This window comes from Sesamum indicum, linkage group LG1 (genome assembly GCF_026168435.1).
Source record: "Sesamum indicum cultivar Baizhima isolate 11 linkage group LG1, ASM2616843v1, whole genome shotgun sequence".
Lineage (NCBI taxonomy): Eukaryota > Viridiplantae > Streptophyta > Magnoliopsida > Lamiales > Pedaliaceae > Sesamum > Sesamum indicum.
This window is the reverse complement of record NC_142657.1, coordinates 3,517,646-3,543,015: the sequence shown is the minus strand read 5'-3', so window position 1 is coordinate 3,543,015 and position 25,370 is coordinate 3,517,646. Positions and strand designations below refer to the sequence as shown.

At 33.6% G+C, this 25,370-nt stretch overlaps 1 protein-coding gene across 2 annotated transcripts; it reads left to right on the top strand.

The window, feature by feature from the left end:
* The first annotated feature begins 13,167 nt into the window (after window positions 1–13,167).
* LOC105155754 (kinesin-like protein KIN-UB) lies at window positions 13,168–24,504 on the top strand. Of its 2 annotated transcripts, none has more exons than XM_011071695.3 (19): window positions 13,168–13,487; window positions 14,196–14,296; window positions 14,434–14,556; window positions 15,350–15,535; window positions 15,677–15,898; window positions 16,013–16,169; window positions 16,940–17,089; window positions 18,026–18,114; window positions 18,398–18,601; window positions 19,707–19,853; window positions 21,090–21,224; window positions 21,323–21,454; window positions 21,657–21,795; window positions 21,894–21,986; window positions 22,582–22,707; window positions 22,809–22,934; window positions 23,108–23,251; window positions 23,865–23,996; window positions 24,085–24,504. In XM_011071695.3, exons 1-19 carry the CDS (start codon window positions 13,298–13,300, stop codon window positions 24,246–24,248), a joined length of 2,760 nt encoding a protein of 919 aa, XP_011069997.1. In that variant the 5' UTR covers window positions 13,168–13,297; the 3' UTR covers window positions 24,249–24,504. The 2 variants fall into 2 exon arrangements, with proteins under 2 accessions (XP_011069997.1, XP_011070006.1); XM_011071704.3 differs by having other exon boundaries at window positions 13,169–13,487; window positions 23,868–23,996.
* Window positions 24,505–25,370: the final 866 nt, after the last annotated feature.

The window sequence follows — 25,370 nt, the reverse complement described above, 5'->3', positions numbered from 1 at the left end:
AATCGAAAAAATAAAATTAATTAATACAACCAACATCATAACCAAAAGAAAATCTTCAACCACATCACAAAAAAAATTCAGTACGAAATACATACTTTACATATCGGACTTTAAATGTCCTACAAATTTCCCTACACGCATAAACTCAAGTTCAATTCCTCAAATTAAAGAGAAGAAACATTCAATCAATCAAGTGACAAAATTCCATCCAAAAAAAAATCACTTCTTAAAACAATTGCCTCAGTCACCTGGTTGAAGAGATGCTTGCTGGAGGGAAGTCTCCGCAAAGGTTCGAACTTGATGGTTGGGATCGAGTGAGGCGTTCAAGCAATTGACCAGCCATTGTTGATCTTGATCCATTTCCAGTATAATCATCCAGATAATACACCAAATTGTGTGTGTCCGTGTGCGGGAGGTGGGAGGAAAATGCGGGAGTTGATAAAAACTGAAATCCAATCGGATCAAAATACTCGCCATGTTGAGAGGAGTCGAACAGTATAGAATTAAACCCTTGGGTCATGGAATTATTTTAGATCTGAAGAAGAATTTGGGAAGAAGATGAACAGAGGTGAAGGCAGTAGGCGATTTCTGCGAGATGAGGAACGAGAAAATCTACAGTTGTAAATGAAGACAGTCAGTTTTGTCCCCCACTACTATTACAAAAATACCTAAAAATAAGATAAAAAAAGGTAAAACACTCAAGGCCAAACATTACATTGATTTTGGGCCATCTCTGAGATGGCCCAAAAATGAAGCCAAACATGGTGTAAATGTTCACATGGACATTACCTAGTTTCTAGTGACATGGCAACAGTCACCCATGGTAGTGGGTTTTACTTGATCAAGGGTTGATAAAAAACAACTAATTAAATTAAATTTCATTAACCGGTAGTGTTGGACACTAATTCAAGTCTAACTGAAAGGTGAACCTAAAGAGTCACACACAAATCACCAAGTAAGAACAAGGAATTAATTTGTAATTAATTTCATAAGGTGTAAGTAATTGAATTACTCACATGATGGGGTCCATTGGATGGATAGCCCAAGACAAAATTAATTAGATTAATTTAATGAAGCTTATTTTTATTAATTAATGAAACGAATATTTTAATTAATAAGAGACGTTTTGGGCTTGTCTATTTAATTGGATTAAATGCATATTGGGCTTAATTAGTTGGATTTTATTAAATTGGATTTAATTAAAATTCATTGGACCTTGAATTTATTTTATATAAATTCGGCCCACTAGCAAATTGATGGAAGGAGAGTTGACCAAGAAATTCTATTTTTGGAAAGTGCAATTTTGACCATAATTAGAACCCTCTTATATGGCATGATTGGATCATACCATATAGATGGAAGGTTACCTTATAGATGAGTAAAATGTATCTAAACAAATTCCTACTTATCTATACAAGGTATATATATATTTTGTGTATAATTATTTAGAAAATAATTTACACAATACACAACAACACATAGTGAGTGGTGCAGAGAACATATACTCCTCTCCTCTCCTTCTCTCTTTCGGCCGCCCCCTTTCTCTCTCACTTGATGAGAGTTTGACCTTAATCTCTTCTAGCAAAGGGATCAAGGTTTTCTTTGTTCTGATGTGGTATGGATCAGTTTTGAAGGATTCCTACTTTGGGATCTCACATGAACAAGTGGCCGGTTGAAAATCAAATGAAAGAGGTAACCTCGTTTTAAAATTATGTATCACTTTCATATGAATATTTCTATTCTCGTTTTTCATACTACACCGAACACTCGGGAACACTAAGGGTACACCCTTTGGTTCCTACGACTGTGTGAATTTTTATGTTGTTATTTCTTGTCTCTCACTTTCACTAGCGAGTTCCCAAGTCGATCTGCTTGTTCTTTCAGGTGGCACTCTTGGTCCAAGGGCTTTTCAAAATAGCACCTAAGGAATTTAATTATCAAAAAGTGGCAATTTTAGCCCAAGTTGCCCTAATTTTGCAGGATTTCATCATGTTGGTCGCACGTCACCTGTTAAATTTTGGGATTTCACACCTGTCCGACCATAATTTATTGCATCGATTTTTTAAAATACAAATATTATGTGGCAAGACTAACGTGGTTGAAAAAACCACGTCAGCCTTGCCACCTCAGCAAAATAGTTCCACCTAACTTTGACGTGCAAAGTTATGCTGACCAAGATACACTCGTCCCAAATTTTTGTTTTCCCCCAAATTCTTTTATCGAAGAACCCTAATTAACCCTTCAAATCTTAACAAAAATTCTTACTTTTCACCTTCATTATGTGCATTTTTCACACACATCCCGTCGGTTGCCGTCGTCAGCCACTATTGCCGGCAAGTAGTCCCCCCTCCGGCCGGCGACTGCCTTTTTCCCTTTTCTTTCTGCCTTCGGTCACTCACACGCTCCAATGCACAATTGACCATTAGCTCTTTCTCTCTCTTAAACTCACCATCACCTTTGTCTCTCATCGGTTGGCCACCGTTAACCCCACCATTGTCTCCAGCTCCTCATTGCACATCTCCCCTTCCCTTCGCCACAGATGATCTCCCCTCTGGAAACCTGCTATAGCCCACCCGTTTCTTTTTTGCCTTTTTCGCCTATATTTCACATTGTTTCTTTCCCACCGACGGTGAACGCCATTCGTAGTCAAAATCTTCCCCCACACTCGCCCCACCTCCAGCCTCATTTCCCCCCACCCAATTCCCATTTCCAACATCTCCTCTCCAAATGGGCTCAATGTTTGATTTCAACACCTCCGCCAAACCCTAACTTCGATTCTTCTTCAATTTCTCTCTTCGGCGACCTTCTCCAGTAAAGGATTAATTAGGGTTCTTCAGCAAAAGAATTTGGAAAACATAAAAATAAGAGAGGAGTGTATCTTTGTCAACATATTTTTGCACGTCAAAGTTAGGTGGAGCTATTTTGCTGAGGTGGCAGGACTGATATAGTTTCTTTTAACCACGTCAGCCTTACCACATAATATTTCTATTTAAAAAAAAAATCCACACAACAAATTATGGCTGGACAGGTGTGAAATCCCCAAATTTAGCAAGTCACTTGAGGCCAACGTAATGAAATCTAACAAAATTAGGGCAAATTAGGCTAAAATTGTCATTTTTCTGTAATTACATTCCTGATATGCTATTTTAAAAATCTCCTAAACCAAAAGTGCCACGACCCTTCAAATATTGAACCAAAATTACATTATTTTTTTCTATATATGGAACATCCTTGCAATCACATTGAAATTTTGCCATTGTTCTTATATCTAAGGGGACGAGGTGAATCCATTCGGCTCGTGAGTTTGGTGAGCGGATTTGACTGACAGGACCTCTATGAAAAAAGTTTGAGCTCTCGCTCGTGTATATTCAAAAGCTCACGAGCTATTTCAAGACTCTTTTTCTTCTTTTTTCTTTGTTTATAATTTTATAATCATAATGATAATGATAATAAATAGTTATATAATTAACATAGTAAGTATGAGTTTAATTTTTTTTATTTAATATCTTTGGATACTTGAGTTTTAGTTGGAATTTGAATAGTCTCGGCCTGTAAATTAGTTTAACTTGAGTCCGATTTTAAATGAATTTGTGATCGAATCCAATTTTTTTGGGATAATTATTTTTATACTTCTTAAAATATGGTTAATTTATATAAATTATTATTATCTTTTAAAAAATTATATATTTTCATAAAAAATATTCATATTATTTACACAAATTATTTATATATTTTAAAAAATTACACATACACTCCAAAAAAGTCAACATGATTACAGAAATTACTTTCACTATATTTGGTTTTATTGTTAACTTGTTTTGATGTATTCTGTGAAGATAGAAGGAGAAAAACAAATATAAATAAGTATGTGTTAGAAATAACGTGTATGTTTGGATTTGTATTTGGAGATAATATAAAATAAGTATGATATGTTTGATGTTGTTTAGGGAGAGACAAAAACTATTGTTCATTGTCAAATCATGTCTCTTTTATATATTTATATATATATATATGAATATGTATATAGTTTTTTTAGTTGTAGGGCCTATAATTAGTGTAGACTTATTTTGATAAAAAACGAATGAGGCACTGTTTCAAAACATTTGAAAACATCATCAAAACTTTCAAAACAAATCAAGGCAAATATTTACCATATCGGAGATGGGCCAAAAATAAAACCAAATACTATGTTTGTTTTTTGGTTGGCAGGAACGGTTTCTGTAACTACATAAAATATAAAACAGATTTATGTAAATAAATTATAAATCAGAAGATGTAAATATTATTTTTTTTATCTTTTAAGTTTGAAGAGTTCAAAATTCGAGCTCGAGCTCGAACTTGAGTTTTGTACTGAGACTTAATATTTTTATAAATTCAACTTGATATGCCCAACAACAAAAATTAAAGTAACTTTGGTCATTGAGCATTTTATGATTAATAAGAGGTAACAATTAACAAAAATGACGCTCACTTGAAAAACAATATTTCAATATTAATAGTTATGATTAAAAATCGTGGTAAATAACTATTTTTAATAATGGCTAAATAAAATCGATACAAAAAATTAATTATTTCACCATAAAAAAATTATTTATCACAGGTAAAAGCCATGATAAAAATATTTAACCCATGGCAAATGTTTCGACCACCCTTAAAAAAAACCATAGCCAGCAACCATTGCGTGACCTAGTCAATGACTATTTGCTACGACTATTTATTATTAAGGTATAATTACACTCCTCTCTCCTGAAATTTGGTGTATTAAACATAGATCCCTATGATTTTAAAAATTACATCTAACACCCTTAAAATTTATTTTCATCTAACAAATAAGTCTCTTCGTTCGTCAAAATCCACTTAATTTGTTGACATTAACAACAAACTAAATAAAAATTGATATTTACCCTCGATTGATTTATTTCTGACTTATTGCAGGTCAAATATTTTTTTTCCAGCTAAATTAGCCTTATAACTGTTAAAATATACCTCCTCACGCAATATCCCGTGAAGACATATGAGGATAATTTGGTCATAAAAAGATTTATTTAACCTGCAATAAATCAATAATAAGTCAATCGGGGGTAAGTATAGATTTCATTTTGATTTTTTATTAATATCAACAAATTCGATAAATTTTGATTAGCACAGAAACTTATTTGTTTTATGAAAGCAAACATCAAGGGTGCTAAATATAATTTTTCAAATTAAATAAAATTTACATGTAACTACACTAAATTTTAGAAGAAAAAAGTATGATTATCTCTATTATTAATTATAAAAATTAATCATAATTAAGGATTACGATCATTATGATGACTTAACATGACATAATCTACCATAAATATTGTGTGATTTGACTCTAAAATTATCTCAAAATATAAAAGGATCCATCAAACAAATTATTGTAATATATAAAGTAACGTGATAACATTAAATACAGCTCAAAGAAACTAAAAAATTATATTAATGGAAAGTCACAATACTTGTCGTAGTTCTTAAATTATTTGAATTAGCCCCTTGGACGGACATAGATGAATTTGGGCTGTTACAATTTAAATTTCAAGCTCGACGAGCCCGAAGCAAAGGAGCCCAAGCTATTAAATAGGAGCCCATGAGTAGGCCCGGCCCGTACCAACTCTTTTAAGTTCTAATCTATTCATCATTCATCAAACCTCTTTTTTTTTTGGTTTTTTAAGGGATAAATATATTGAAATTTCTAACATTAGATTTAATTACACAAATGATAAAATTTTTACATAAACATCCTTTGGGTACATTGCATTAATAACACCCTCTCAAGGGATTAGATTATCAATTGTTGACGTTAAAAAAGACATCAATTGCCTTATAATTGACAGACGAAGAGTGGATTTGATGAATCCAAAAGGTGGTTAGAACGTTCATGATTTGAGTCGTATTGAACTAGATTCATTCGTGGCACAAAATATATCAAGTGAAGTCCATTCGTAACTCAAGCAATACAAAAATAATCCACAAGGTTGACATTTCGACGCCGACATCAATTTTTTTATGTATACACGTTACAACACTAACATCCTATGAACTCGACAATCATCTTTTGTCCAACTCTGCATCTTATAATATCCATAAACATCTTATAAGTATCTAAAATTACAATGTTCATCAAATAAATTTAGCACCCGATTGCCAAAAAATAGCGAGGAGGGAAAAACAAAAAAGAAAGAAAGAGAAAGACTTTCCTCGTACTTGTTCTCAAGTTGTTGTTAAAGTAAGTGTGATGGAAGCACTAAAGTGTGAGAAATTGCTTACAAATCCCATCAAAAGGACCACATTCTAGTTGAAACTTGAGGTAATGAAATGAAGTGTCTCATTCAATACAAACTCATGAAAGAAACAAAGGCCCCCCCACCCCCCTACCCCCCCCCCCCTCCCCCACACCCCTTCACTTCTTGACCAAATTATGTAGGAGAAGTGCAGCTATATGTGCCTGAAATGGATGTGAAATCTCTATCAATCAGCACCCATAACTTCTCTTTCATGCAGGCAGGCAGGCTTTCCTTCCTTTAAGGCTTTCTACTCAAATAAAGAGAAAAGGTGGAGAAATTATTCACTTTATGAAAATGTAGTTGGGGATATTGATTATAGTGAAGCACCAACGCCCACAGCCCCCACCATCTCTTATATATCATAGGAGGAGATGGGAAAAGAATAATCACATGAAAATTTGAAATTATTTGGTGGTTGATTTTTAAGTTATGTTACATTAAAAATCATTAGTTGATTATAATGATTTTACGATGGAGCGGAAGCAATAGAATTTGTGAGAGAATATTGAAGCGACTTGCCTGATTTTGAAAAAAAAAAAAAGAACAGTTTATTGTTTAATAAATTCTCTCGATAGAACTTAAAGGTATTTGGAAGAAATAGTTCTCATTTAGCAGAACATGTTAAATTTTAGACTATCTCGAAAAGCTATAAAATTCGATCCGAAAACATCTTAAAATCATAACAATAATTTGGTAAGATATGAGACCCAAACGACAACTAACAAAAAAGTATAAAGAAATTGACTGAAGTCTGCTGAAAAATAAAACAAATGAATAAATAGACATTCAGACAGTGGTCGAAAAGATTACTTTGACCTCTCACCACGATAGTCTTAAGGGATTAGATTATCCTAGAAAACACAGTCCCTGCACAGGGAAATCGCTTTATGACTCATCTCTAATCAAAAGTTATGACTTTTTGAAACTCCAGCCCCAGACCACTCGAAACACTACCCTTTCGACTTTTGTACATCAACCTCTCCAGAAATGCATTCGCCTACTGTACTCTGCATCATTTCCTTAAAAATGCTTGACATGCTGCAGTTTTAAAATATTTTTAAAAATATTTGATATAGCTTATAAAGTACCATAGAATATTCGATAAAAATATTATTTTTTATAATTTCCCAACAAAGTGCTTGATCCCATATATCTTTATATTATTTAATCATGTCAATTAAAAATCAACATATATAAATTTTTAATGGTAGACAAACCTTTTGTAGCTGGATTATTTTTCAAGAACTGAAGTGATGGTTGCTTGCATGTTCATCATGTATTTTAGGTGCAACGCAAATATTGGTGTGTTCATTTATGAAGTTAGGTAATATTTCGTTTCTTTGCTAGTACATTTTTGCACTAGGTAGACACTTGAGTTTGCAAACAGAAGCAAGAGGGATGCAGAAAATACACCATCTACCCCTACGATTTCGAGGGGCCATATATACCAAATTTTTTTTGAATGAAATCATAAATAGTGAAGAAAATATTAGGGTGCATTTATGATTTATGACTCGACCGTTGTACACTTCGTTAATTAAATATTCAACCTTCTTTACTATAATATACTAATCGTTGTGGCATGACATAAACGTGGATATATTAATTAAGTAACCTTTTACGCTTTAAAATATGTTATAAATATAAATAAAAATATAGGGTAAATTATATTGGCAATCCCTGATGTTAGGTCAAAATACACAAGCACACCTTACTTTTTGTAAAAATTACAGCTACACTCTCTAAGGTTATAGTTGTAATCACAACTACACCCCCTATTCAAATGCAAAACTTATACAAACACCTCATGAAAAATATTACACTAAAACCCCTCAAGAAGAGTAGCTGTATTTTTGGAAAATATATGGGGTTTGTGTAATTTGGCATAACCTCAGGGGTGTTAATATAATTTGTCCTAAAATATATTAATAGTAGTTAAGTTTATATAAATTTTGGCTGTTGAATAAGTTAATAATGTTATCAGTTAAACGGCATTTTAAATTACAAAAAGTTGGTGGAGCCATATTAAAATCACCACTTTATAGCTATAGCACCTCGTTTCGTTATAATAATATAGATAGATCGATCAGTTTAAAAAATAAACAATTCAATTAAAATGGGATTACAATTGAAATTAGTGAAAATAATGCAAACATTTTCACATTAGATTTGCAAAAAGTAAGTATACACATACCAAATCATTTTCATTGCCTCCAATCCGAATCCAAATTCAATGTATGGGAATGGGAACAATTTGAGTACAATGAAATCCATCACCTCTCTCTCTCTATATATGGAAGGCATGAAAACAACTGATGCACAAAGTGGACCTTCAATTAGATTGCACCTTTAAGTCGGTGCCCCCCCCCCCACCCCCCCTCGTTTTCATGATTGAGCTTCATAATTACATTTGTGCCCATTCAAAATAATATATATAAATTTTGAGTTAAATGTAATTTATTGCCTGTGTTATGAAAAATGAACAAAATATTCCTATAAAAATAATAGCAAAATACTCTCTGTGTGATTGGAAATGAAGCAAAAAGAAATCCTTATTTGAACTGTTGATAAGGGATAGTTTACTCATTGTTTTTACATAGAATTTTTTGCTGATTTCCCAGCCGTATGACGGGGAGGTAAATTACATTTGGCCCTTCCTCATGCCCGTTTCCTCTTTTATATATAATCATAAAGAAACAAAAATTAAGAGTGATCAGAATCAACTTAACTCTATGTAAAATTTAATATAGTTTTAAAAAAATGTGGACGATCGTCGAATAAATAATGATCACCAAAAATACTAGCAGTTATCATATCCGTACTCTCTTTTTTTAATGCAATAACTTTTTGCTAAATGTTGGACGCAAGTTGCCTTGGAGAAAGAAAGAGAAAATAATTATGTTTCTCGATTGCAGAAAAAAATATTAACTATCACTAAATGTTTGTTTCGTTGAAACATAGCGCAATTTGATTATTGCGGCCTCGCTGGCTGATCTACTAAACATATTATGCTCATATTCCACCAAATCAGTTAGTATTATGGACGGGCCACATTCAATTCTTAATACGTTCACATAAAGTAACAAACTCTACATTTTCAATAAGGTTCAAAACCCCATAAGATTTAAACGAAGAATTAGAAATTTAATCGTTGAATCACCGTACAGGTAGTATTATACTTTACATTTAAATTTATAATTAAAAAAATATAATGAATAACAAAAGGGGAAGAAATGAGAAGCAATTATTAGTATGAGCAATTAATAAAATATGCATGATGGGAATATAGTTTCATTCTTGAAAAAAAAGGAAGTAGTGGCCCTCAAGTTTGCTTTTGATTTAGAGGGTCCCTTTCTCCAATTTCAATCTCTACAACTCAAATCAAATGGTTTTAAGAAAAAGTAAACACCACCTTTGGCGCGTTTCAAGTTTTAATACTACTCCTATTTCCACTTTAGTCTCTTTCTCCCCACCTTATGTTATATATATTTTACTATAGAGTAAATTATATTTTATTATTGAATCACGTCTGATTTTGCATTTTATTATGTAATTTTTTTTATATCAATTTATCATCGCAACTTTACAAAATTTGTAAGTTACCATATATAAGCATTTTTCGGTCGATTTTTTTGTTAGAAAAACATCACATGCAGTGGAGATTACAGTCTACATGATTTATCTTTCCATCTAAGTACACTTGTACACTGCATGTGATGTTTTTTTCTAACAAAACAATCAATTGAAATGCTTTCACATATAATAACTTGCAAATTTCACAAAGTAAAAATGTAAAAATGAATATAATTCGAATGGCACAATGTAATTTACCCTTTATTATATTGGTATCCACTTAATATTTCCAATTCATTTTACTTATATGCACCAAACTTTGAAAATAAACCTTCAAAACTTGGTTTAAGTTCTTCTAATCGAATTTAAAAATTGTGCGGTGCTTAATTTTTATATTTTAATTGAATCGAACGTTACTGAATTTATTGTTCAAGGTATTTTAGAGTTAATATAGGGGATTATTATTCACAATGAGCAAGGTACATTTTGAATGTTTAAGTCAGAAAGATCGTAAAAGTAAGTGTATAAATGTCGTAGAATGTTAAGGTAGCAAAAATTATGCCCGAAGCATAAGAGGGGGTATTACAATTCCGCATAAATGATCGAATAGTCACGATGGGTCTACATATCTTGGGATCTCGGATGCTCCGAGGCCTGGCCGTAAAAACACTACTTAATGAATAAAATGAATCCAGAGTTTGTTTGAAAATTGTAAATATGCTAGAGGCAAGTCTGGATATATACGACCTTCACAAATTAATTACCTCAACATCAAATATTTTTTTTATTATTTAGTAAAGCTTGAGCTCGACTTTTATTTATTATTAATCGGATAAATACTCAAATTATTATACTTAATGAATCGACTATTAATTGAGTAAATCGTACTAATGTATTTTAAGATAAGTAACATTAACACCTTTCAAATTAAAGTCAAATACACAAACATCCCATGAATTTCGCAAAACTTACGTGCAAACTTTTGCCATTGAATACGGGATGTACTTGTAATTAAAACTACAACATCAAGAGGCGTGATTATAATTTACAAAAAGCACGGAAAATTTGTGTATTCAAACCTAATCTCAAAGAATGTAAATATAATTACAACTTGTCTTGCTTTAATTTTTATTTTTAGAAAATTCAAGATTTTGGTAAATGAGGTTCACAAGAAGAAGGCTACTGTAATATTACTTTGAAATTACATGTGAGTTTCAATTACTAGCTTGTAACATATCATGTGCTTAGAAAAGGACATGCACCCATCAATTTGGTACAATCCAACTGTAAATTTCAAACACATGATAGAAATTATGGAATATTTTCTAAACATTATGGAGAACAACTTAAATAAGCCAGTTAAACTTAATTATTCCATAGGAGTATAATATATATATATATATATATATATATATACACGCCACAACATTAATAAAATTGCAAAATATTTATGATATGCCATCGTTTATGATATTTATTGATAATAATATAAATAAAAAAATCGCAGTTTTAGTCTCATTCGATACGGTGTGTTGCACGTTTGGTCCCACACTTTATGGACTTAATTTATTCAGTCCTATAGGATAAATATTGTAGTACTTTTGGCCCTATAGGATGAAAATTATGGCATATTTGGTCTCATATGATATAAAGTTTTTTATGTCCTGTGGGACCAAATGTGCCATAATTTTTATCTTATGGGACCAAATGTGCTACGATTTTCATCTTATAAGACAAAAAATACTACAATATTTATCCTATGCGACTAAATGTGCTAAATCCGTAAACTATGAAACTAAAAGTACAATACAACATATCATATGGGACTAAAAATACAATTTTTTCTAATATATACGTTATATTGTTCCAACTTGATGCAAATCTATTTACTATGTTTAAAAAAAGACACGTTATTGAAAATTTGATGACTATAATTATTCCGAGAAAATCAATTTTTGTATGTTAATGCGAAGTTACATAAGGAAATTAATAAGTGAAGCGACACATAATAATAATAAATACTGTATTTTTTTTTAGTATAATATGAAGTTAAGAACAATTCATAAATATTTACTTTTAGTATATTATTACAGAGCCGTTGAAAATCTTGCAACGATGTTAATGAGTAATTTTTGTATTTGTAGTTGTTGATACGTTATAAATATTTGATATTGATAATTGATATATTAATTGTTGATAATTTAAATTTATTATAAATATTTGATATCAGTAATTCGTATATTAATTATTAATAATTAAAATGTATAATATGATTATAATTGATTTATTTAGAAAAAAAATATTTACATAATTATCACTCAATCTTTTTTCTCTCTCTATATAATTTCATTCTCATAATTATATTTTATGCACATGTTGCACATTAATTAATATAATAAAAGATATCAAATAATTATATGACAAAATAGCATTATTATTTCCCATTCCCAAAGAGTCATGGAGGACAATAATGTCAGCCCATTTATCCAATCACTACCAAAGGTATAAATTTAATTTTATATACAAAAGGGAAGAAAAGAAAAGTTGATGATCCATCATCTTTTTAAATAATTACTTCTACATCCATACATTCACAAATTATCAATGCTAAATATAATTACATAATTAATTATAAAAAAAATTAAATAATTAATTTATTACAAAAAGTGATTGTACTCTTAGAGGTCATGATTTTATAATTAATTATGTAAATACAAATTATTGCTAAGTTTCAAAACTAAATTTATTTCGAAAACCGGATTAAAAATAATTAATGAACTAAAAAGTATTGATTATAATCTTTATTGTGATTTTGGCGCGATTTAATCTAAAAAAAATTATTAAAGAATGGTCAAATGAGATAAGAAGGGGATAATTATATGTATATTTTTCGTTTTATGATTTATTTGTACAAATCAGCTCTATTATTTGAAAAATTATACATATAACCATAAATCAAAATTATTTACTCTAAACACCCCTTCTTTTTAAAAATTTACACTTACACCATCCAAAAACGTCTGTATCACTATACAAGCTATACAACAATTATGGGTGATTTTTATAATTATATAAAAACTAGGGGTAATTTATATAAATAAAATATAAATCAATAAATATAAATATAATTAACCTAATAAAAAAATTATATTTACATTCAAAATTTTCCATAATTACTATTCAAAATTTTTGCATGTTCTAATATTATAATTAAGTCCAAATTTAATTAAATATAATTACGGAAGCGACCTTTGGTGGATAATAGTTTGAGTCCCACTCTCTCTCTTCCCTTTTACAGTGCTTAGTTTCAGTTTTTCTTTTTTTTCAACTGTCAAGAAACTCCAAAAGCCATTTCGAATTTCTCTGATCGCTTTTCTTCAGGTAAAGATAAACAATGTGAAGAGAGAAGAAAGAAAATGTCGAGCAACAGCTACAGAAATGGCAGCAGTATAGGCAGAGGAGGTGGAGGAGGAGCTATGAAGTTGGAGAATCACAGTTCTAAGTATTCTCCGTCTTCTTCTTCTAAGTCAAAGGTGCAGCCGACGGCGTCTTCTTCTACTAGTCTAAGGCGCAGCAGCACCGGTTCGAGCCGTGATGATTCTACAGGTAGTGTTTAGCGTAATTCAGATGGAGGGGTTTTGGGTTAGAAATGTGGTAGGTTTTGGATGTTTCCTGTTGAATACGGAGATTTTCAGTTTATTTTGGGCTCATTGTCGTTTTGAACGTTGTTCGCGTTTTCCGGGTCTGCTTCTCTTTGTTGCGTAGAATATGAAGAGTTGATCTTGACTTTCTTATGTAGTGAAAATTTTGCTTTTCTGTTATCATCTATCATGTGTTTTTGCTGTAGTTCGTATTAAGTTTTTTCCTTTTTTCTCTTTGTTGAAATGGAACTCAATTGTCTAAACTTTATGTTTTTGGTGGCGTATCACGGTTCAATTACTTGTTTATTTACGTTGCTCTCTCACCCTTGGTGATTATTTTCTGTGAGGGTTCGGCTAGAAGTTCTTTGATGGGAGATTTATCCTCTTGGAAATTGTAGGCTTTGCAGCAAGGAGAGGACATAATTTTTGTTATTTATGCATGAGCGAATGTGATTTATGCAGTTATGATATTTTCTTTTCTTTTGGGTTCTTTTCCTCTTATTTTTCTTGTGCGGCTTTATGTACTGACCCTATGGTGGTTCTGCCTGAGAAAAAATGTGAAGATTTTCTTTTGTTGAATAATATACCTACAATTGCCCCACACATTCCTCTCCCTGCTGCATTATGTAGTCTTTTCACTATAGTGATGATCACTTGTGAATATGTGATGTAGTTTCCAGGAGAGTGCGAGTTGCTGTCCGATTGCGACCTCGAAATGCAGAAGAGATGGTGGCGGATGCTGATTTTGCTGATTGCGTGGAATCGCAACCAGAGGTAGAACCATACAACACTATCACTGTATTACGATGCTTCATCTCACTATCAGAAACCCATCTTTCAGATTTTTGTATAATTCAAATTAGAACCTTTTGCTTGCATCTGACACTGTAATTTTCTTGGCTTTATTTTAGCTCAAACGGTTGAAACTTCGGAAAAACAATTGGGATTCTGATACTTATGAGTTTGATGAAGTTCTAACAGAGTTTGCATCTCAGAAGCGTGTGTATGAAGTTGTAGCAAAGCCCGTAGTTGAGGTAAATACAAACTTGAGTTATATACTGATTCTCATTACTGAGGTAAATACAAACTTGAGTTATATACTGATTCTCATTACTTTCCTGATTATTCCAAAATTACAGGTCATATTCCGTCGTATGTGAAAATATTCTGTTGCTATATATTTTTTTCTTCATAACAACATGATTTGAGTTTGCAACATTTACTATAATTGACTTCTATATAAGCTTCTGATGGTATCTCGGACGTTATTCCTGGAGGCTCTGGTGCCAAAGGCTCCCAATAAGTTGATTCTTACTTGAAAATTTGTGGATGATTGGCTTCCTAATAAAACTTAAAAGCAATGTTATTAATTTACAAGTATGCTTCTCCTGACTTGGGAACTGATATTTTGTGCTGATGTTATATTTTTATTGTATGCTTAGCTGATCTTCTTGGATACTATTAGTGTCAAATGCTCTGAGTGTCTGATTTAACATATAGGTCCAAGTTGTTATGTTATGCTCTACTCATGTTTTGATTTGTTTCTACCTCTGCATTTTCTGCAAAGAATGTCATCAGACTCCTGTGTAAGATATCTTCAACATATAGTTATATATACCAAAAATCTTTCTCTACTGAGTTCTGGTGCTGCACGATATTTTGCAATTTGATTTTTTCGATGAACGCTTCATATATTATAGACTTCTGGATTTTCTATAGGTTGATGTAAAGTGGTGCTGTGTGGTCTTCACCCTGGTTGGACCTAAAAATTTGCTAAATCCTTTCCTGATTTTAACGTAGAAGGTGCATTCATGTTATTTTCTGCAGAGTGTTCTGGAGGGTTACAATGGAACGGTGATGGCATATGGGCAGACTGGTACAGGGAAAACCTATACCCTGGGACGATTAGGAGAAGAAGATGCTGCTGATCGTGGAATAATGTTGCGTGCAATGGAGGATATACTAGCAGAAGTATCACCTGAGAATGATTTAGTCTCTGTTTCATATTTGCAGGTTCTATTAACCATGAGTACTCGCCACCTTTAAAATTTCAATAATTGCTTTCTGAAAAGATGTTTGTTGATTCAGTCAATAAGTTTTATGGTTATACGTCAGGAGTTGCTTAACTTTTATTTTGTTTATATATTCATCCAGCTTTATATGGAGACGGTACAGGACCTCCTTAATCCAACTAATGACAGTATATCTATTGTGGAAGATCCAAAAAGTGGAGATGTTTCTCTACCGGGGGCGACTCTGGTTGAAATTAGGGATCATAAAAGTTTTAAGGAATTACTACAATTAGGAGAAGCTCATCGATTTGCTGCAAACACAAAATTGAATACAGAATCCTCTCGTAGTCATGCCATTTTAATGGTGAATAAAATGCAGTTCTATTATTTTGATATTGTTTTGCATTAGATGTAGGTAGCTCATGCTATTGATTGCTCATCTTATGGCTATTGTGTGTTGGGATCTGTCTCTTTGCAGGTACACATAAAGAGGTCCGTCAAAGGAAGAAATTCTTCGCTTTCAAGTGAAAATGGTAGCATGGCTCTAATGGGTAAAACATTGAAGCCTCCGGTTGTACGAAAAAGCAAGCTAGTGATTGTGGACCTTGCTGGTTCTGAACGAATTGACAAGTCAGGTATTGCTTTGATACTATAGGAGAATATGTGTTCTATTGCACAATCTTGGTACTTGTTGAAGTAGTCTTGCTGGTTCTCAATCATCTGCTGCATATCTCTCTCATTGCTTAATGGATGTAGACATGTTATCTAGCAAATGGCCGTTTCCCTCTCTGCTTCCTGCATTCCTTTATGTCTTGCTCTTTCTTGTATTTGGCTCCCATCAAGTGTATGTTTAATTTTTTGGGCTAGATATTTATATCTTACAAATTACTAATACTGTTATTATAATAATTAAAATCATATAATTTAGTTAATCATAGAATGTACCATGATAAACAAATGAATACTATCCACATGGAAAAAATGACTAAAACTATTTTTGGATTAAATGATATATTTGTCTTTATAAAATATTTAAAATAGACATAGATATCTATTTGACATTTATGGAAAAACTCAAGTGTCAATTTGAGCAGTTGTGAAAACTCATGTATCTATTTGATAATTATGAAGAAACTTCGGTATCAATTAGATCTTTTTGCAAAAGTTCATGTATCAATGTGATAATAATGGTAAAAGTCAAGGACCAAAATAATCTTTACTCTTATAAATACTTGGGGAGATTATGGCAAATTTATCTGTTGTCTGCTTGTCTCTAAGGACCACCACAATGTGCATTCATTTATTATAGTTTCTTCCTCCCAGCAGCATCCTAAGTCTTAAAGAAAATTGCAATGGTACCTTTCTTTGTTCCTACTTTTGACAATCAATTGTTTCCATCTGGCAGGGAGTGAGGGTCATACGTTGGAGGAAGCAAAATCTATCAATCTCTCTTTAAGTGCATTAGGAAAGTGTATTAATGCATTGGCAGAGAACAGTGCCCATGTTCCTGTCCGTGATTCAAAGCTCACAAGATTGCTTCGGGATTCTTTTGGAGGTCATAATTTGCATAAATAAGGCTGATATCATGGAATCATATTGCAAAGCAAAAGTGTGTAAAATTAACATTTTGTGATGTCTTGGAAAACCTGGGTAGTCAGCAGAAAGTATAGATAAATTTCTTGAGAGTCTTGAGACGAATATATTCAAGTCTTAAGGGTCTCTTTATGCTGATTTCTGTGAGTTTGATCATTCAGCTGGCAAAATACTTTCATCTTTGTTTCTTTCTTTTTTGGCTAAGTTTTCTCTTGTTTTTGGTAACAGTTGTTTTTGGAGATTTGAATAATACTTTTCATCATAATGGAATATCCGCTGATACTTTAATTTCCTACTTTCTGTTACTTTTCCTTATGGTTTCTGCTGAGGACTATGATTAAGTCGCTCGTCTCTTCTTGAGATGATTAATAGTTTTGATTCATGAACTTAACAAATTGAGTTCAATAAACTAAAAACTTGGAACATGTCAGTGGCAGATGTACAACTTAAAACCTTGCATGCATTATGTAATTTGCAGCATATGCATGAAGTTTAGCACCTTAGAATATTTTTCCCTCTAGTAATCATTTTATTTGCCGCTAATTTGCACTGACCTTTATATTCTATGCCAGAGTGCAAAGAATTGGTGTAGCTTGCATGAGAAATGTGAAATGATTTCTTTTATCTTATTATATTTATTTTAAATTCCAAGTCCATATGGATATATAACATACATTTACCTATGAAATGTTATTTGTAAATCAATCCCCAGCAGTTGCTTGAAACTTTATATCTACAGTTATGTGATTTCCGGAGGTTTTAGTTGATTCCAATTTCCTGTAAAGATTTTCTTATATGTAATTGATGGGAAACCACTTGATGTTGGTAGTTATGTGTTGTGGCTATCTGTTCTCACTATTTCTGTAACTGAGATCCAAAAATAATGTTCAATTCTCAGGCACAGCAAGAACCTCATTGGTTATTACTATTGGGCCATCACCGCGCCACCGAGGAGAGACATCCAGCACCATCATGTTTGGACAACGGGTGAGTTCAATTTTTTTGGCTGCTTCATAAATATGAGTTACAGATATCTTCACTTATCCAATTATTTAACCTTCAAATTTACTAGATAAGATCGGGGATACTTCAGGTTGATCCAACTGTTTCTAATAATGGGTTAAAAAACAAAGTATGGAACTGTGTGCAGATATTATGATTTATGACTAAAATACGAGGGAAACACTAATACTGGGTTCAGAATAATTCTAGTATCAATATAGTTGTTATTATGGTTGTTTCTTTTGTTATTTGGTAATGGTTTTTGCAGGCTATGAAGGTGGAGAATATGGTAAAAATTAAAGAGGAATTTGATTACAAGAGTTTATCACGGAGGCTTGAAATACAATTGGACAAACTAATTGCAGAACATGAACGGCAACAAAAAGCATTCCAGGATGAAATTGAAAGGATGGCTTTGGAAGCACAAAAGCGTATTTCTGAAGTTGAACTGAGCTATGCTGATGCGCTGGAGGTATGTGAATCCGCTGAATGCGTATGATCCTGGGTGTGAATATACATCAACTCTATTCTTTCTATCTCAATTTTATCTGTTAAAATGTCATCTAAGACACTGTAATCTGTTTACTTGGGGAATATGCTGAATATAAATAGTCATGCAGCAATGGTTCATCTCTTTATGCAACAATTTCATTAGCTCCCAAGCAGCTTACAGTAGTGGGTTCCACAAAGGGGGATTTCTTTATGCAACTACGCCTATTTAGTCCTGCAGAATCGTTAGACATCCTCATTTCGGAGCTAACCTAAAAGATATTCCTTTATAAATGGCTTTATCATGAGTTGGTAGCTTCATGTCAAATAGCAAGCTTTTGTGGATGATTGTGTTTGTGTGTGGAGATTCAATTTTCTTCATTTATGGGTTGATAAATGTAGTTTAATTTTAAATGGGAATAATTCCTTTCTTGGAAAAAGGAACATATTTTCTGGAGAAAATGAACATATTTGACAGAAAAGAATCTAAATGACCTTCAAACCAAATAGTTTTTTCTCTAGTTCTTTTGTAAGGTATATTCCTCCCTTCCTTTTATAAAACTTTGCACTTTTTTCAACAAAAATAAGCAAATAAATTATATTAAACTGAAGAAACTAAATGTATTGTCTAACTATGCTTAGTGGGATAGGCACCATGTGCACAGGGGGAGGTAAAAGAATAAGTTTAGAGATTTCAGAAAGCATGAGATAGTTCAATTTGATTACTTATTTGACATATTTGTCAAATTGAACTGCTGGGACTCTCTTGTCTGACACATGAAGGTGGGCAAGTTGGCTTTCCCATATGGAACATCACAAATCTCATGCTTGCATGAATCCTTTATGTGCACATATATGAAACTTGTAGGCAGGTTTGAGGTTGCATACCTCGCAGTCTTGCCTTTTCCATTATACACAGCACTAGATGGGATTTTTAGATTTGTTGGTGTGATGATATATTTATTTCATTGGGAGAAAGTCATTTAATTATGCTTATCCTTTTATGAGGCTAATATTATATAAGTTCATATGTTCGAGTTTGAACCTCGACTTGCCTACTTATCATTTATTTATTGTAATTTTTTCAGAAGGAGAAACTGAGGTGTCAAAAGGACTATTTGGAATCAGTAAAAAGGCTCGAGGAACAATGGAAGGAAAAACAAGAAAAGCATGGACATGGAAAAGTCAAACTTGGGCCATCTGATGATGGCATTGAACAGAAATCAAACCGCGTGGTATTTTGCATATTAGTTTGTTTACATAGCATGATAGGTGCTTTCATACAGTGCTGTTGATTGAAACTTTTTCACGAGGTAGAGGATTCAAATATTAGGCTGCTAGATTTTTCGAATAACTGGTGGTGCTAAAGCTGTTCTTGCGATACACAGTTTTGTCTTTTATTCGTGTTGAGCTTTTATTGGAGTCCCTTGCGGCAGTTAACTTATAAAGGGAATAGGAAATAGGAGACTACTTTTCCAAATGAAACAAACCAGTTTAAGTTTCTTTTCCAGCCATCAAAGTTTGAAGTTCATCTAGTAATATTAATTAATGTTTTCGGCTTGTTTAGTTGTGTGCTTTCTGGCTGTTCCATACTCTTTCTTATTCCGAATGCAAGTTATTATAAGCATCACTATGAGCTGCTTTCCTCACTTTCATCTTGTAGAATTATTTAAAGGTTTGGTGTATAATGAAAATGATAATTGCCATAGCAAGATGTGTAAAGTTTGCTATTACCTTTCCGTTACACCCTCAAGAATTTTGGTGCATATTTCAGACCATCTTCTTCAGGTTGAGTTCGTGCTATCTTCCAGTACAGGAAAACAAATACATTGAATAATCCTGTTGTGTATTGCATTCCTTTAGACTCTTAGAGCCATCACTCTATTTGGATTACAAACTTGGATGGCAGACACTTCGATCTGCAATAGGTTCCAAACTAGTGAATTTCAAAACTATTATGCGTCGAATTGATGAATTAGACTCTCAACATGTAAAGAATACCTTGAGAATTGGAATGATGACATGAGGAAGATACGGGTAATATATTCAACCTAAAACAGACATTAATTCTTGTTCACTTCTCACCAAGGCAGATGTATTTACGCGGAGTGGAGAGACAAGGGAATAAACTGGCAAATATGAATTTGTGTTGGGAAAGTCTGGAAGTTGGCTGTGATACTCAAAATTAATGTCTTCTCTATTTTTGGGGTTAATGTCGTCCTTTCAATTGCATGTCGACACTAATCTTCTATATCATTAGTGGAGAAGATATTGTTAGAAACTTCCCAGTCATCAAACAAATTAGCAATTTTGCCATATCTATCTGCCTTTTCTTTGCCTTCTCCCCCCCCCCCCCCCCCGCCTTTTGGCTAACTACTTATTTAATTGTCCGACCGAGTAATTAAAAATTCATGAATTTTCTCAGTAATTAGCCTTCTAAATATTTCTTACCGAGTTCTATGCCCCTGCAGCCTCCTGTGCTGTTTGCTCCTGGTGAAGTTGCAGAGATTAAACAAAAGCTTCACAATGAAATTCTTTTACGCAAAGCTGCAGAAGCTGAAATTGATAATCTTAAAAGTCAATTGATTCACTGGAAACAGACAGAGGTTTAGTTTTATTGGTTAATATCTTCATTAATCATACCAATTATACTTTCTTGCTAAATCTGTAACTTGGCTTCTAAAGCAATTAGTTTGGTGACTAGGCTGCTAGAAATGCTGAACTGTTGAAGGTTCGTAAGATGCTGGAAGATGAAGTATGCCAAAAAGCAAAACTTGAAGAAGAAATAGAAATGCTACAAAGTCAGCTGCTACAGATAAGTTTTGAAGCAGATGAGGTAAGCAGTTTGCAGAAAGCACTAATGTGAAATCAGTAAATAAAACAGAAGCTGGATCGGGTGTTCCATCATCCAACAAGTTGTATATAGAAAATATATTGTTTGAATGTTTGGACTTCTAAAAATAAGTATGTGAATTGTGATCATCCTAAATTTTGCTCACATGGATTTCTCTAATTTCTGATTCTTTATGACTTTGTAGTCAAGAAGAAATCTTGATAGAGGTATGGGTGGAAACACACCTAGCTCGATGGAATCTCTCATGCCTGAGGTCAAGCATCAACAGCTGAGAGACTCAGGTGATGGAGAGAAAGCCTCGGTTGTGAAACTCTTTGAACAAGGTGGTGGACTATTCCTGTCTTTGTACTTTTCTTAGTATTTGTTAATCTGTCTCTTTCCTTGTTTTTCTTTGCTGATATCTTCTATCACTTTGCAACAGTGGGTCTGCACAAAATTTTGTCATTACTTGAATCAGAAGATGCTGATGTACGTATTCATGCTGTAAAAGTAGTTGCTAATTTGGCTGCAGAAGGTATGATCTAAAACATTTTTGATTCATATTTCGAATCACGCATTCATTTTGTTTTTGTTTTAAATGATTCTTTGTAATGATATTGGCTTCTGTATATACCCAGCAACAAATTCATGTTGGTAAGTATCAATTTTCCTGGATTTGAGCCATAGATGCTTGTTCCCAGCATGGTCATTGCTCGCTGTACATGAAAGTATTGTGAAGAAATTTGAGAGTTCTTTAGTAGGTCTGTGAATGGAAGGGATTTAAATCTGGTGGTAAAAATGCATGAGATATGACCATGTCACTTGTGTGAATGACTACTTTAACCAGTCACTATAAAATGAATATGAACTTGGAGGGAGAAGACATTTGTGGAGATTGTCAAACTATCAAAGATCAAGCTGGGTTTAATATGTTCCAATTAAATGGTCCTCAGACAACTTCTGTGTCTTATAGTGCAGTTGCTTTGTAGATTGATCAATAACTAGTAAAGGTGCTTGGCCCTCTTGTTAGTGGTGGCTAAATCAGTCGTCCGCCTTATCTCTATGTACTGCTGATTGTCTTTCTTCACATTGTTTGTGAAATTTACTTGTCATTTTTCCTTAATCTGCAGAGTCAAATCAAGAGAAGATTGTTGAGGCTGGTGGACTCACATCCTTGCTTACACTCCTAAGAAGTTCCAATGACGAGACCGTTCATCGAGTGGCAGCCGGGGCTATTGCAAATCTTGCAATGAATGGTAATTTCCCTTCAGTTAGAGCGGGATTCACAATGTACTGATGAAGATATTTTTGTCTCTGCTTCACCTGCTTATAAGTTCTAATTCATGGTGATTGGCAGAAACCAACCAGGAGCTGATTATGTCTCAAGGGGGAATAAGCTTGTTGTCACTGACAGCAGCCAAGGCTCAGGATCCTCAGACACTCCGCATGGTTGCTGGAGCCATTGCTAATCTCTGTGGGAACGGTCAGTAGACATGCTCGATATCTTTATGGCCTTGTTAGTTTCCTAAGGATGTCTCCCCAAAAAAATACAGGCCATACACAACACTTCCCACTGACGTGTGTCCTAGAAATGAAGTGGAGTCGCAGTCAGGCTCCTGTTTTTGCTGTTGCTAACATCTGTTTTGAATTTGACAGATAAATTACAAGCAAAGCTTAGAGCTGAAGGTGGTGTTAGGGCGCTATTAGGAATGGTTGGATGCAGACATCCAGATGTTCTTGCTCAAGTTGCCCGAGGGATTGCAAACTTTGCAAAATGCGAGTCTAGAGCATCTTCTCAAGGTGACATTCTCAGGCTCCTGGAGCCCCTACCAAAACATGCATAAATTCTAGCCTGACCTGTTTGAACCAAAACTAATCATATGTCAAGTAAAAAAACGGTGTATAGTTCAAAAAGTGTGATTTCATCCTGGTTTAGACAAGAATTCTTGTGGAAACATAATCACACGGGTGACTATAAACACATACGCATGGAGTTTTTAGCTCTCTCTTGCTGATTTTAGTAAAAGTTGGATGAAGTCAGTCTCACATTATCTTCTTTGTGTTTGGAATGTCTGAATCAGTCACTAGCTCAAGTTAGCGAAGTCCAAATTTCACTATTAACAATTTTTTTGTCTCCTAATTTGCAAATCTGTGAGTAAGTGGCTGCACAGCGGCTGAGTGAATATTGTTTCTCAATCTTGCATTTGCTGACACTAGTGCTCCTTCGCTTTAGAAAGTGCCTTTCTTACCCTTTCTAGCTCGAGAATTCACTGGGAAAAACTTAAAGATTTCAGCAAGATGCGTGTTGGATGTAATAATATTTCTCTGATACTCTTATAAATGTAGTGTCTTAACCATCTAACATGTGACATAAACATAATAATTATATCTATAAACTTGTTAATTTTCACAGCAGGGACTAAGAGTGGGAGGTCAGTCCTAATCGAAGATGGTGCCCTTCCCTGGATCGTGCAGAATGCTAATAACGAAGCCTCACCAATCAGACGTCACATTGAGCTGGCACTTTGCCATTTAGCACAACATGGTAAACTTTTACGCCTCTACGTTTTCCTATATGAGGACAACTAGACTAGATTTATATATAACTAAATGCTAGAATTACTTCATTCCAGAGATCAACGCTAAGGAAATGATTAACGGAGGTGCCTTGTGGGAGCTAGTTCGTATATCACGAGATTGTTCACGGGAGGATATAAGGGCTCTTGCACTGCGAATACTCAAGTCCAGCCCTAGTTTCCAAGCTGAGTTGAAGAGGCTAAGAGTTGATTATGGTTAAAGTTATGCAGGAGTGTAGTATTTTGGATCGGTCGATAAAAGAAGGAAAAAAGGAAAATGGTTCAGGGGGGAGCTTGGGTTTATTATTTTATATGCTAGGTTGTTTGGTACCTAAGTAACCATTATTTTGTCTTCAGTATCTGGTCTTGTAACCTGTACATAGAAAGATGTGTAGTTCTCTTTGTGAACAGGTTTTAAAAGTGTAAATTGATAATTTTCGTGCTATGAAACTGAAGAAAATGATATATTTTTGTAAATATGGGGACATATTGGTTGCAGCTTTTATTTAAGTTTGCATTTGGATGCCATAATATTTTGAAGGAATTGTATTATTCTGTTAAGGTAAAAACTGATCAATTTTTCTAGTAAAAAAGGTGTATTCAGTCATGAAAAAAGCTGCCATTGTGTTGTTGTATTCAAATCACACGGACAAACTGTTTCTTGGAAAAGATATTCTTAATTGTGGATCTGGTTTTGTTCCCAAATTGAGTCCCTGGGAGAGCTTTGGTGAATAGGTCCGCGACTTAGTGCTGATTGGAGACGTTGGGGAAAATGAAGCCAAATTTGAATTGATCATGAACTCTGTGGCAATCTATGTCAAGATGTTTGGTGTGTTCATGAAAAATGGGATTCTCAGTATGTGGATGACAGTTTTGTTATCACAGTGGAAGGGAATGGGGGAGACGACAGAAACACCAAATTCACCTAGAATGTAACTTACTGAGAGCAACTCACAAATAGTCGAGACCATACTTTGATATTCAGCTTTAGCAGAAGAGCGAGATACGGTTGCTTGCTTCTTGGTTTTCCAGGAACAAGGGAGTCACCAAGGAAGATGTAGTAACTAGTGACAAAGCACCTTGTGTCAAGGCAGGATGCCCAGTCAGAGTCTGAATGGGCAGTAAGTTGAAGTGGAGTACCAACATGAAAGAATAGGCCAAGAGTTGATATCCCTCTGAGGTAACAAGCCAGGTGAAAGGTAGCCTCGTAGTGTGGTTGACGCGGATGTTGAATGAACTGACTTAATTATTGGACTACAAAGGAGATATCAGGACGAGTGAAGCCCAAGTAAAGGAATCTACCAACAAATCTTCTGTAGTGATCAGGGGAAGCAAGAATGGGT